The 15,127-nt window shown below is 43.8% G+C and overlaps 1 protein-coding gene and 1 non-coding gene across 7 annotated transcripts in view; one reads left to right on the top strand and one right to left on the bottom strand.

The window, feature by feature from the left end:
- The window catches only part of GARNL3 (GTPase activating Rap/RanGAP domain like 3), a 154,210-nt gene that overhangs the window by 99,900 nt on the left and 39,183 nt on the right, over positions 1–15,127 (bottom strand). For 5 of the 6 annotated variants that reach the window (XR_007477733.1, XM_049710718.1, XM_033427170.2 and 2 more), the window contains exon 3: positions 9,626–9,695. Coding sequence is in view for 5 of the 6 variants with exons in the window: in XM_049710718.1 (XP_049566675.1) it covers positions 9,626–9,695 (70 nt within the window). In the remaining variant the exon portion in view is untranslated. Of the gene's footprint in view, positions 1–9,625; positions 9,696–10,668; positions 10,954–15,127 lie in introns of those variants that run through there. The other variant, XM_033427171.2, reaches the window with a different exon arrangement.
- Positions 3,959–4,031, top strand: TRNAG-UCC (transfer RNA glycine (anticodon UCC)). Its single transcript has one exon. It is a non-coding gene; the product is annotated as a tRNA-Gly (tRNA).

Raw genomic sequence — 15,127 nt, 5'->3', positions numbered from 1 at the left:
TGTAGCTCTGGGTAAACAAAATATAAACTGTTGTACATTGATCAAAATTTGAAAGTTTTTTTTTTTTTTCGGTACGCGGGCCTCTCACTGTTGTGGCCTCTCCCGTTGCGGAGCACAGGCTCCGGACGCGCAGGCTCAGCGGCCATGGCTCACGGGCCCAGCCGCTCCGCGGCATGTGGGATCCTCCCGGACCGGGGCACGAACCCGTGTCCCCTGCATCGGCAGGTGGACTCCCAACCTCTGCGCCACCAGGGAAGCCCAAAATTTGAAAGTATTTTTATAGTCCAGCAGAGTGCTATATCCCACCAGGTGAAGACCACTGGAGTCACAGAACAAAGACCCCAGGGTTCCAGCAGCAGGTGTAGGAGCCAGAGGTCATGAGCTGAGCTGAGGGCGCCGCGGCAGCACAGAGGGTCGCCCGGAGGAGGACGTGGGGCCGCACAGGAATGGGAGACTTGTGCGGCCACAAGGAACCCAGCGTGAGCTACCCAGGCCCGCCGCTACCCAGGAGGAAGTGGAGCGTCTGCAGTCCTAGTTTTGAAACTAGAGAGCATGCTGGTGCCAAATATCATTGAAATGGCTGTTTCCAGAGTTGATTTTGCCTGGAAAAGTTGGAGGACTTGTCTGGTATTCTGATTACAGTGTGTGTTTAGCTAGCTGATTTGGAAGACTTTTGGACCCCAATTATCCAGACCATTAACACAGGGCTCAGTGCTCTAGGTGGTCACCAAACGGCTGGGCAGGTGATGCTAATTCTCCCCAGGTGTTGTTGATCCTAGGAAAATAGTTCATGAAAGCACTAATCAAAAAGTAGGGTAGGGAGGAGACAAGGGTCAAAACCATTCTATAAACTAAGCTACCATCAATGGGGGACAGAGGATATGCTGTTAAGGGCTAGAAGCTGAACACAGATTTTTTTTTTTAATTTATGCTCTACCTTATTCTGTAGAAGAGATTTAAAGCAGCTTACTGAAATGTATCTCACTCAAAGGAGAAAATTAGATACAGAACAAATTCAGAACAAGGGAAAATTAGATGTGGGCAAACAACCTGAAAACAAGAGAATAAATTTAGGCTGCATGTTATAAAGTCCTTTAAGGCTGTTAGAAGCAAGCCATAAATAGGGTCCTGAGCTTCCTAGAGGCCAATGCAAAGAGGAAAAAACCCAGCCAGCCATTTAGAGGATTCCTACTGCCTATAAGGTTAACAACAAAGCTGCTTTTTGGTCCCGGGAAAACTTTTCTCACAGGCCCTCTTAAAGGAGACACTGTGTGACAGACAGTGAAAAATCCTTGAGAAAAATCCTCAAGACCTTCCTGCAAGAGACGCACCATCCAGATCCATACGGCTCTTTCCTGCTCTGTCCATCAGTGCAAGTTAAAGGCGTAACACCAAGGCACAGATCAAGAAAAGCAAGACTAAGAGGGGCCAAGAAAGGCAGGCTAAGTGTTTGCAGCTACCTTATGGTTGGGCCTAATCCAGAAATTAAATTTAAACCATTTATGGCATGGACATCTCTTAGGTAATTCTTGATGAACATTCTTCTTAAAATCAAGCTTTTGTTAAGATTTGGACCTAAGAGAGTTCGAAATTATGTATTTGAGCTAAAACCTCAAGCAGAGCTACTCTATGCTGTTGATTAAGGGCAGAGATGTTTGCTCTAACAATCAATCCAATTGCCTTAGGAAACAGCCTATACGTGGCAGAGCTATGACAGCACAGGCTCGTAGACTGAGAGATTTAGCACAGGGGCTCTTGGAGTCAGACAGACCTGGGCTTAAGTGTCACCTCTACACTCACTAGCCGTGGGATCTCTGAGATCGTCTGATAAACGGGAATCCATTCAATGTCCACAAATGTCTTCTGAGCATCCACAGGGTGTGGAGCAATCCAATAACATCTACTGCCTATAGTCGTTTGCGAGGATTAAATAGGTAAATGCGTCTAAAGTACTTAGCCCAGTCACTGGTACACAGTAAGCATTCAGTAAACAGCAAAACTGATAATAATAATAAAATAATAATCATAATATAAGATTTCTGGCTCCATTCTCATGCATAAATAATTATCTGAGTGAGGTCTTAAAGTTCTACATTACCGAAAATGGTTGCAATAATTTTAGCCTGGAAAAGGTTCCATGTCGGCATTATTGATCATCCACAAGGGCATCAAAAATATTAACAAGAGCACCAGAGTTTTCAACCACGTTAACTCACCGATAACTCCAGATGAATGTTATCCCTTGCAGTACCTACATGAGTCAACCAGCTATCAAAGCCTTAAATATAAGACAGTTAAATATCAGAGAACATCTGCCAAAATTATGACTCTAGTTGTAGAATGTAGAAGTCTTGATGTTTTGATGTTCCTAAGGGAAATATGCTGGTACCGTCACTCATCTCTCAATTTAGTGATACTACATAGAATATAATTCTCCCATAAAATGCCTCTGAAAACAAAAAGCCTACTCAACCCTGTAGAGTATTAGGGATGCTGGGCAGGCAGCTAGCTAAATCACTCATTAGCCAAGAGCCGTGTTTCTGCACAATAGTCCCACGGGCGTAATTCAAGTTTGTGCCTGAGCAAAAATACAAATTACCACACATCAGACTTCAAAGATCTTCACATAGTCAAAGCCTCCAATGTTAAGATCTGCAGATGCCAACCAAGTGCATGATAAACCTCTCTTTGGGCTGTGCTCAGTACAGCCAGACGTCCTTTGAGGCCACCCTGAGTTCATAACAACAAATCCGTGCTATCCTCACAGAGTCGCATTTATACGTGTCTCTCTGATATACCAGGGGAACATGCAGCTGATCCAAATGCAGGCTTGAGTCATCAGGGTACAAGTTTTAAAAGGAATGGACAATATAGCACCCTGTTTCATCCAGACCTTCCCCAGAAGTATCCAGGTGTGGGGTTATATAAGGCTCAGCAGCTGGGCTGGGCAGCGGAGAGGTCCATATGGCGCCCATAGCAGTTTCTTACCCATTGAGTCAAAGGCCAAGGAAAGATCAGTAAAAACTACAAACAATCTTATCCTGACAGATTTCGATATAAAGTAAAGAAGAATGGTCGATGGGGAAATAGCTGTGCCTTGCTTAGAATGCTGCCACAACAGACCAGACTTTCAATTCATCAAGAAGAAAAAACGGCGTATGTTTCAGATGGAATGCACTGCAAGCTGAGGAGTCTATACTGGGGAGGGGGGAATCAAAGAAGCTCGTTTTTCCTTCTTTATTTTTGACAGGTTAGGCTACTCTCTAATTCCAACCAAATTGAACCATTCATTCATTCAATTAATACTTACTAAGTTACTAATGCTAAGCATTGTGGTTGGTATGAGGGACACAGTGGTAAATAAAGAGCCATGATTCCTATTTTTAGAGTTTATAATCCATGTCATTGTTTATGGGATTCAAAAAAGTGTCAGGGATAATAGTCCACTGGCAGATGATGACATTTTAGCCAGGTGCTTTTAGTTTGAGCTTTTAAATCATCTACTGTAAGAGGAAATATTGCAGACACATTTGAGGCCTCCTTCCCAGCTCATGCTCTTTGAAACTGATTTTTCTCTATATCCTTTTCAGAGAGAATCTGCCCTATCCACAAACTTTGCTGAGGATGTGGGTCTAGGAGGCCACGTTTATACCACATGATCCCACTACCCTGAACTCAACTGTTTGAATCAGGGATAGATACCTGAATCCAAGAAATTAGGGTCCAAGAATGAACCCTTCACCCTACGACTATGAGGGGCAAAAGGGCTGCAAGACCAGGGGATTGGGGGACTAGAAATCAATTTAGTAATAAAAAACAGTGAATGAGAACTTTGTATGTGCCAGGGCTTTGCCAGGGCCTAGAAATCCAACAATGAACAAGGTAGACATGGTTCCCACCCTCACCTCTAGTGGATGAGAGAGTAGTTAGTAAACAAATAAATATCAATTGTGGGAATTCCCTGGTGGTCCAGTGGTTAAGACTCCGCTCTTCCAATGCAGGGGGCCCAGGTTCGATCCCTGGTCAGGGAACTAGATCCCACATGCAGCAACTAAAGATCCCGCATGCCGTAACTAAAAAAATGCCGCATGCCGCAACAAAGATTCCACGTGGCACAACTGAGACCCGGTACAGCCAAATAAATATTTTTAAAAAATCAATTGTGATAAACACCATTGAGAAAATAAAGAGGATGCTGAGTTGGAGAACAGCTCGAAGAGAGAATAGTAAGTGCAAAGAACAGGGAGGAACTCAAATTGTTCTAGAGACCAAAATCAGGCCACTGAAGCACGGTGAGTAGCATGAGAAGGTGGGAGAGGAAGGTAGAACAGGGATCACGCAGGATCTTGTAGGGCTTTGTAAAAGGTCTGGGCTTGCAGTGCAATGGGCCACAGAAGGGATTTAAGAAAGAAAGGACATTGTATTGTCAACATTTTAAAACATCACTCTGGCATAAGGACAGACATATAAATCAGTGAAACAGAAGAGAAATCCTAGAAATTAACCCTTGTATACATAATCAATTGATTTTCGACAAGGATGCCAAGACCATTCACTGGGAAAAGGACAGTCCTTTCAACAAATAATGCTGGGAAAACTGAACATCCACATGCAAAAGAATGAAGTTGGACCCTTACCTTATACCATATACAAAAATTAACTCAAAGTGGATCAAAGACATAAAGGTAAAAGCTACAACTATAAAACTCTTAGAAGAAAACATAGGGGGAAATCTTCATGACATTGGATTTGGCAATGATTTCTTGGATACAAACACCAAAAGCACAGGCCACAAGAGAAACAAATACATAAACTGGACTTCATGAAAATTTAAAAACTTTTGTGCATCAAAGGGCATTGTCAACAGAATAAAAGTACAGCCCACATAATAGGTGAAAATATTTGCAAATCATATATATCTGATAAAGGATTAATATCCAGACTATATTAAGAACTCCTAAAACTCAACAACAACAAAACAAACAACCCAATTTAAAAATGGGCAAAGGACTTGAATACCATTTCTCCAAAGAAGATATACAAATGGCCAATAAGCACATGAAAAGATGCTCAACATTATTAATCATTAGTGAAAGGCAAATCAAAACAACAATGAGATACTACTTCATACCTGTTAGGATGGTTATTAAAAAAAAGGAAAATAACAAGCGTTGGTGAGAACGTGGAGGAACTGAAGCCCTGGGGCACTGCTGTGGGAATGATGTAAAGTGGTGCAGCCACTCTGAGACTAGTTTGAGAGTGCCTCTCAAAAAGTTAAAAATAGAATCACCACAAGATCCAGCAATTCCACTCCTAGTTAACATACCCAAAAGAATTAAAAGCAGGGACTCAAGCACATACTTGTGTAACAATGTTCACAATAACATTATCCACAATAGCTAAAAAGTAGAAACAACCCAAGCATCCGTCAATAGGTGAATAAACAAAATGCGGTATATACACATGATGAAACATTATTCAGCCATAAAAAGGAATGAAATTCTGATACATGCTACAACATGGATGAACCTTGAAAATATTACACCAAGTGAAATAAATCATAAATCAAAAGGACAAAAATTGTATAATTCCACTTACATGTATATGCAGAATAGGCAAATTCACAGAGACAGAAGATAGAACAGAGGTTGCGAGGGGCTGGGGAGCGGGGGGAATGGGAAGTCATTGTTTAATGGGTACGGTGTCTATCTGGGATGATGAAAAATGGTCTGAAAGTGGGTAGTGGTGATGGTTGCATAACCCTGTGGATGTACATAATGGCCCTGAATTGTACACTTAAAAATGGTAAATTTTATGTTGTGTATATTTTACCATGATAAAAAGAAGTATTAAAAAAAAAACCACCGCTGCTGGGAAAAAATGGACTGGAGAGAGGCAACTGTGCTTTCGGGGAAGCTGGCGTGCAGAGAGGAGATTGGTATCGACACGCAGAGAAGAGTGAAGCTGAGAAATCACAGGGACTGGAGAGAAACGAGAATAGCTGCTTGATGGCTTCCCAGTCACATGGGGCCCAGCTGTGCTTCCTGCACTGCATTCTGGGGAGACTCACCCACACCCTTTCCATGCATTACTTTATACCTGAGCTGGACCCAGTGGATCTCCCTTCTTTGCGAGGAAACCATCCCTGATTAAGGCAGGGAACACAGCTGGGGGCAGCTAAGACACACATGGCCTGGAGACTCAAAGTTTGAGGCCGTTGGTTTCTAAAGCTAGACTATCTCCAGCTCCAGGAGAGCAGAACAACTGGTTTTTTCCTTCTCCCGCAGTGCCCGGCACCGTGCCTGCCCCATGGCGGGAGACTTCAACACACAGCTGTTGAATCAGGGCTGAGAAACTCTCCTGTGAGTCAGTAGAGATCTGAGCTCCACAGTCTCTCACCACATGTATACCCAGTTGAAACCTAGGAACCAAGCCCCTGCATCTGCCCTCATTGCTGATTTGAACGGCCGATCTCCTTCTTCACAAGGACTTCTACCCAATTTCCTGAAGGTCAGAAGAAGTCATGCTAAAATTTCAATTTTACAGAATCCTAAGGACCTCTTTACAAAGTCTGAGTTCCAGGACACCCAAGATCGATTGGGTTCCCAACAATATTCATCAAACCAGGTGTAAGAAAAATTAAACTCGCTTTCTCATGAACTTAGGACGCATAAAATGTTTTTTTTTTTTTTTGCGGTACGTGGGCCTCTCACCGCTGCGGCCTCTCCCGCTGCGGAGCACAGGCTCCGGACGCGCAGGCTCAGCGGCCATGGCTCACGGGCCCAGCCGCCCCGCGGCATGCGGGATCCTCCCGGACCGGGGCACGAACCCACGTACCCCACAACGGCAGGCGGACCCTCCACCACTGCGCCACCAGGGAAGCCCCGATAAAATGGTTTTTAATTTAATAATACTGTGCCGTTCATAGGCGAGAGAAAATGTCTCCTCCCTAAAACACTGGAGTCAGAATTTCAAGAGATCCTCAGATGGCAAAACTGGAACTTGCTCACTGCATCTTTCCCAACCACTGCAGCCTCTAGCGCATGTCATTTCTAACGTGGGAAAACTAGAAACAACCTATTTTACAAAAGGAAGGAAACTGTTCCACAGATAATTGTTTATCACCTTGTTGGGCTATCATGCACCGATTAAAATGGTAACTTCAAAGACTACATGACAAGAAGACAGTTACAAAATACAGTTAAATGAAAAAAGAGGAATGCGAAAGTAAATGTATAATTTGATTACAGCCATGTAGAAATGGCTTTGGAGCTATAAAAATTGGAAGGTACCAAAGGAGATGAAAATACTTGATTCAAGGTGGTGAAATTACACATGGAATTTTAAAATGTATTTAAAAGTTACTTTATAATATTTAAAAAGTTATAAACACACACACACACACACACACACACACACAAAATCATGGCTCTAGAGTAAAAACCTGAACAGATGGATTGAAGAACTTTTGCTCAATGAGCTGCCTCATCGGGCTGGGGATAACTGATGCCTAGTCTAGGATTCAGTAAGGCAGGGTTTCTTCAAGGGTGGTCCTGCCACCAGCGGCATCAACATCATCTGGGAGCTTGTTAGAAGTGCAAAATCTAGGTTAACCCCGACCTACTGAACTTGAAACTCTGGGGGTGGGATCCAGCAATTTGTTTTAATAAACTCTCCAGGTGATTCTGATGCCTGTTCAAGCTTGAAACTGCTGCTCTGAAGTACATTCCCAGTCTGATATTCTGTGATTTCCACAAGTCTATAAAGGGTCCATTCTACACACCTACGTTGTCTCCCCCAGACACCACTCTCATTGTTTACAGAGCTCCATACTCATTAGATCACGTTCAAGTCTTTACCTAAGAGTCAAGGTCCTACTTTTGCTACCAAATTTCATCTTTGTTGCTATAGCTAGTTAACAGGGACTGTGCTTACATGCATCATCTCATTTAATCCTCCTGACAACCCTATAAGGTAGATAATATTAATAAACCCCATTTCATAGATGAGAAAACTGAGGCTCAAAGAAGTTCCAGATCATACAACTAGTAAATGATGAAACAAGAATGAATTCAGAGCACAAGCTCTTAGGCACCCCTGGGGTTCAGAGATGTTTACAAAGATAATAAGTGATGGAACTTGTATGTGAATGCAGGCCTGTTTGAGTCCAAGGCCTAGCTGTTGTGTAACCACTATGCTCTGCTGCCCTACACTCTCTGCTGGGCAGGACCATTTGCTTGCTGCCCTTCGAATCATCACTGCCAAGAATCTTGCAGTGTGCAAATATCTACTGTCTGTCTTCCTTGCCACCAACCCACATCCCACAGCCCCCATAAGGCCTTCCAGGCTGCTTCCCCGAGATGCCTGGCTAGAATGGGTTGCTCCCTCCTTTTCCCAACCCCCACCAGGCCCTATCTGTGTGCTTCTCACAATATTTACCAATTCCCACTCTGAATTATAGTTATGCACATGCTCTTTCAGGAGAGGTGGTGGTCTGAGTTGGCATGGTGTCACCAGTGACTCACACAGAACAGGCATTGATTGAATCAACCAGTGCATCTTTCACGTGACTAAATTCATTCTTTAGATATATTATGTATATCTTATCTGCCCAGCTGGAGGACAGTAAGCACCCTAAGAACAAGGACCAAATCTTTTACTTAATGCATATTTTCAGGAATATACCTGGGGCAGGTACACAGTCAAACCTGTAATATATGCTTGAATTCAAGTAGAATGCTACTGGTACATGATTCTGGCATAATTTGTTTTTACTTTTTAAACCCTGCAAGAATGCAGCTTATATTAATCGGGGATAACTGGGTACTATACAAATGGATCCCATCAACTCAGTTTTTGTAAATAGACAGAAATAATAAATTTAATGTTTTAATAACCAAGAGAATCTTATGAGCACATTTTCCTGAAAATTTGTTCAAATTTCCATGCAATTTGTTCTTTTCTTGTGGGAAAAGAACTCACAATTCTGTCTTTTAAAAAACTGAGGCTATGATATGCCTTCATTATGCCTCTTTTAAAATGAAAGCATACAATTAAAAAAAATCATAACACAATCCCCAATCTCTCTCATTAAAGAAAATATGGATATTTTCATTCCAGATATCTATTACCTATCACAGACATTTATCTAGCCCAACACATATACTTTTAACAGGAAAAAAAAGAGCTCATAAATATTCTAACTCCTATCACATACCCAGAGAGCAAAGGTACAGAAAAATCAGAATATGTATTACAATAATATTTAAACCTCAAAAACTAGATTTAGAAACTTTTAGGAACAAGATAACATAAAAACAAATGCTACCTTTCTTAATTCATAAATGATTTTATTTAATTATATAACACCATTAACAGAGAAAAATACCAAGCCACAGGTTTTAACACACTGAAAGACACAGATTAAAAGTACGTAACAGTAAAAACACACAGATAAAGATGATCAAATTATTATAGCCCTTCAATAGTCATTCATTCCCATCCAGTCCTTATACTGTACTCACATGGTCTAACAGTAAATATACAACAAAAGATCTGAAGAGCTTGGCGATCCTCTCTAAATCAAAATCAATGTTCTACCACTGAACAGACAGTGTAAACTTACCAGCTCCACAGATCCATAATGTTTCCTACTGAAATCCCCACGTCTACAGCCTAGGTCTTCCGAGACAGAGCTGGAACAAAAATGCTTCATCAGTATTATACATAGCGATCTGGCCACAAACCTTCTGCAAAAATCCACTACCATTTGCAAAAAGGGCTGCTATGGAACAGGCTTGCCCAGCTCCTCACTGCAGGGGAGCCTCCTTGCAACAGACACAGTCCTCAGCAGCCATTGCAGAGCCGGGCGTGCATGGAGCCCTCAGTAAGAAGAAAAACACCCGAGTCATCCCTGGAAGTATAGGCAATGATTGAATTAAATATTTAGTCATTTGGAATCGATTGACATCTCCCAGGCTACTGGTGGTTTATAATTTCATTTTGTATAACCAACGAGGAGAGAAAACCTGCAGTAAACTTGAGGCAAGGGACAAAGCTTGCAATTATCTTTCATTTAAGAGAGGCTCTTTGTCCCAAATATTCAGCATAAAAATAACCAGCATTATGGGATGCTATACAGGAGACATAAATTTTAAATAGGAGGAAAAAAAAAAACTTCAAAATCCTGGTAGGCCCCACGCCCTCCCCTTTAATTTATGACAACATGACAATATGGAAACAGACTAGGACTAACAGAAAAATGTAAAATTCCAACTTCCAAGTATATTTAGTTTTTTTTACATGGCAGTAGCTAATACTTTCCTACCCCCTCCCCTCAAAAAAGGCTTAAATCAGATAAGAAAAATCACATGCATTGTTGAGGAAGAGTAATTAAAACAAGGGCAAAATTGTTATTGCATTTGCATCTTGAATGCATAGTTACACACTCAAAAGACACATCTTATTGAATAGTTGGCATATATAGGACCTCAAGCAGTACTCATGAAACCACCGGAGATCCACAAATACAAACAGTTTTAATAAGTTGGTTCTAATATGTCATGCAAATACTCTAATAAAACAGAAAATAAAATTCCCCAGGAATTACGTGTTTAATATATCTCAAATATTTGGGATCTAACATGCAAAGAAAGGTGCATTGAGTACCTTTTCATCCTTCCTTAAAAGGTAGGCTACATTTTCTAAATTACAGCCCTGTTGGCACGTTCAGAAAGAGACTGACTCTGATGTTTCACGTCCACAGAACTGACTCTCTGCCAGGTCACTATTTGATAGGCTCCAAGAAGGACAGCAAGAGAGAAATGAGATTAGAGAGTCTAATGGTATTCCGCTTCCTCCATTTCACAGGGATGGCTGAGTTCATCGTATTGGAGAGATTTAACCTTTTGTAGTCCTCACTGCCTTAGCTGAAACCATGTGACAAATTAATGAATGCAGCTTGGAAGGGTGTCCTAGATATTTACCCAGGCTACCTTCCTGCTTCTAGTGACATGATTTTCTACCGAAAAATCTCTGAAAGAGATGTAAAAACTTCCCTCCGTGGCCTGCTCCAGTGTTAGCCATGTCCTCTATGCCCATTTTCTTAGCCCTTTTTGAAAACGCTCCTGGAGGATACTTCCATTGCCTTACATAACAGTTTCAAGATCCTTTCCCAGCGCCCCGAGTTACCGAGAGGGAGTGGGCTCAGGGGAGGGAAGTGTCCACGGGCTTGGACAGAGGTCGGGCACAGAGCCGATGCTCAATGGCTGTTGACTGAGCGCTGTCTGCCCAGACCTCAGCCCACCTCATCAGTTACGCCAGGCCCATGACGCAGTCACCAACCGCAGCAACAGTGGCTTCTAACCCAAACGGCCAACAAAAAAAGCAAGGATGCCGGGCTCTGGGTCCCGCCCTGTGCCGCCCTCAGCACCACAGAGGGGGGTCCAAGACACGGTGCCAGCTCCCTAACTTTGCCAACAGCCAGAAACAAACACAAAAAAAGGTGACGACCCTACATTCTGGAGCAGCCACCTCCTTAGAAGCCTCATAGAGGGAAAACAATGTCCTAGGAAAACAACCAAGAGAGAGACAAACAGAACATCAGCCATCGGCTGCCCTTTTCCCCTCTAATTACATTTCATCCAATACACTGCAGAGACAGCGCTTGCTAATGGTGGCTGGCAGGCTGAACTATACAGGATGCATTTCTAGGGCGGCAGGAGGCACTCAAACCAGCCATGTTAAAAAACCCGCGCCACTCCCCTCCTCTGTCCCCAGGCTCTCTGGCCCCTTGGCACCCTTGGCACCCAGCAGCACAAGGGTCGTGTTTAGGGGGATCACCCCGAGCTCCAAGGGGAGTTTTGTTCTCCTCCAGGTCCCCAGAGTCTGGCCCACTGCTGGGCACAGGGTGGACATGCAGTAAATGTTTGCTGCGTCTGTGAAGATATTTGCACATCTTTCAGATCTCACTAGCTGCTGCCTGATAACGTCCCTCGTGAGCACCTAGGCAGGCCACCTGTTGACCTTCTTCCTGATAAGTCCCCGGACGGTACTCCATCAGTCCGGACAGTCCTGGCCCAAGAGGCAGATATGCCTACGTGCACACCAAAACCTACTTCCTGTTCCTCTGGGGCTTGTCACTAGACTACATTTCCTAGCCCTTCTTGCAGTGACTGTGACCATATGACTGATTTCTGGCCAAGAAAATACAGACCAAAGTGATGTGCCTGTGGGATGCCATGGGAAGTGCCTGCCCTCTTTCCCTGCGGCCAGCAGGGTGGAGAGGACCATGAGGACCCAGAGGAAGGCAGAGCTCCAAGAAGGAAAAACCCAAGTGGAAGGTCATACCTTTAAGAACATCTGTATTAGAATATGCTGTGAGCAAGAAATAAACATTTAGTTGTGTTAATCACGCAGAGTTTGGGTTTACCTGTGAAAGCCGCTGTGCTACCTGAACTAGCACAGAAGTCGGTATCTTGCAGTGGGGTGCTACTACCATGGCAACACCTAAAATACGTGGCACAGGCTTCACAGGCAGGCAGCAGCCAGGGAGGAAATGCATCTCAGAGGCTGGAGAGACAGAGATCTAGGCTGTAGAGTAGCAAACTGGTGATAAAACTTGCACCTACAGTAACTGAGGAGGTGGACCTGTGCCTTCTGAGCCTGCAGCTCCAAGGAATGTGGCTGGACAGGTCAGAGTGAACCTGTGGGCTGGCTCCTACTGGCTGACCTTAGCAAGGTTTTTTCAAGGAAGAGATGAGCCCGGGCTAGAACTGGATGGATTTCAAGCAAAGACAGAAGGGACTAGAGAGAGTCTCGAGACCAAGGGCCTCACAGGCTTGAGAAATCACTGTTTCTGGACCCCAAACAATAAGAATTCTGGCCAGTGAAATGTGGGTAGAAATGATGGGTACCTCTTCCAGATGACGCCCATACAAATCTCCCATGAATAATCCTTGCTCTCTTTCCTCATCCGCTGGCTGTGAGGACCAAGAGGGGTGAAGCCGCACCACGAAGGAGTCCTGGTCCCTAAATGACCACACAGAATATCCTAAGTAGGCACACCCTCACTGGACTGTGAGATGAGAGAGAAAGAACTTTGATTGCTTGAAGCCACTAAGATTCAAGGTTTAATCTGTTACAACAGGTGATTTTAATTTCATGGGTACAGCTCTCTGTAGGTAACAGAAAGTAGTGTAAGAATAAGCCCCACACAAAAGGGGCTGTCAGAGGGCTGGTGGGCCAGGATGCCTATGGGGGTCAGCAAGCTCTGGCCTCTCACTGCCTGTTTTTGTATACTAAGTTTTATTGGGATACAGCCACACGCTTTGGTGATAGGCTGTCTGTGGCTGCTTTTGGGTTTCAATGGCAGAGTCGAGGAGTTGCAACAGAGACCTGTAGGGCCTGCAAAGCCCAAACTATTTACTCTCTGGCCCTTTATAGAAAGACTGCCCAACCCCTGCCCTAGAGCCTCACCAATCCCTTTTGCTGGTTTCAGGCCTACCCATAAGCTGTGATTAGTATGCCAATGAAAATAGCAGTGTTTATTAGAGTCCATCAGAATCCCCGGGGGTGGGGGGGAGCTTTCTAAAAATGCAGATTCCCTGGCCCTATTCCCAGAGGTTGTGATTCAGCCTGACTGCGATTTTAATAAGCAGTGGTGGGAATTCTGATGCACGGGGTTCACAGACAATGTTTTGAAAAATACTGCTCTTCCAGATGACTCTGGAATCCCTGGGAAACCTGTTAGCCATTCTGCGGCACTTTTATAAGGAAGGACAAGGCCTTGATCAAGTTTTCCATGAATGGGAGGAGGTGTCATATAGTCCCTAAGGGCAAGTGCTTCAGTCACAGATGTGGGTTCTTAATCTCCCTGGGCATTAGTTCCCACATGTATAAAATGTGGTTGATAGTATCACCTACTTAATAGAGTTATAAAGAATAAACTAAAAAGAGCAGATAAAAATTTATTCTAAGCATAACGTCTATTACATGAAAACTACTCAATAAATGTTATCTATTATTATCGCTCTTTTTATTAGTATGAGTTCTTCTCTGGTTGTTACAGAGAGCCCTGGGAAGGGGCGTGCAGCATACATGATTACCAACTTTTTAAAGAACTTTAAATAAGATGCCTTTTTTTTTTTAAAACATCTTTATTGGAGTATAATTGCTTTACAACGCAGACGTAGAGAATGGACTTGAGGACATGGGGAGGGGGAAGGGTAAGCTGGGACAAAGTGAGAGAGTGGCATGGACTCATATATACTACCAAATGTAAGATGCCTTTTTTTCCCCTGTGGTGGAAAGGGAGACCTGGGGCCAAGCAGCCTCCTAGGGTGGGGCTAAGGGCAGCATCACAGCTCAGCACGACATCCCCTCCCTAAGAGTGTTGGCAGTGTGACCTCACCTAGAAAATACTTGGGACCCAACAGCATGTCACCAGAACAAGGCAGGTGCAAAAAAGAATCAGAGGGTTCAAGTTCCTCACAGGGACTGTGGTCTAGGCTCTAAATAGAAACTCTTTCTGTTTTAGTAAATTAACGTGAGAGGATGCTGGATCATGCTTTGCGAGCATGAACAGAGCTGAGGACCATCATGTTAAATCTCTAAAGAAGGCCCGGATGAGAGCAAAGATTTCCAGCTCCACACAGAGGCTAGAAAAATTACCATGATGTAAGTCAGGGACCTGGAAAGCAGGACAACCCCCTCCAAAGAGGCGAAGTTATGGAAACTGAAAAAGGGGAAAAAAAGGGAAGCTGAAACTCAGCGATACAGGTCCTTACTCAAGTGGCCCAGAGATTAGTGACTGACCCTAACAACTGGCCAGACCCCCCTATTCCAGGCCTCAGTCAACTCCAGCCCTGCTGGAAGAGTTAAAGCCAATGGAAGAACGGGACTCCTCCTGGATCAGCAGAGAGAATTTGTGAAAAGCAACAGGCTTACCGACAGCAGAGCTCAATGTCAGGAGCGCCAGGACAACACCTCCGCCCCCTTGATAAGCAGTTTGTAATAGACAGATGGACGGGATCCCCCTATTTGAGGGACAGAGAAGCTGAAAAATGTGCCAGACTACAGCTTTAGGCTCGGAAGTAGCCCCGGGCCTCCTAGCAACAGGTGCGAGAAT

Source organism: Orcinus orca, chromosome 6 (genome assembly GCF_937001465.1).
Source record: "Orcinus orca chromosome 6, mOrcOrc1.1, whole genome shotgun sequence".
In the NCBI taxonomy this organism is placed as follows: domain Eukaryota; kingdom Metazoa; phylum Chordata; class Mammalia; order Artiodactyla; family Delphinidae; genus Orcinus; species Orcinus orca.
Note: the sequence above shows the minus strand (reverse complement) of the source record. Positions and strands in the feature narration are given on the sequence as shown.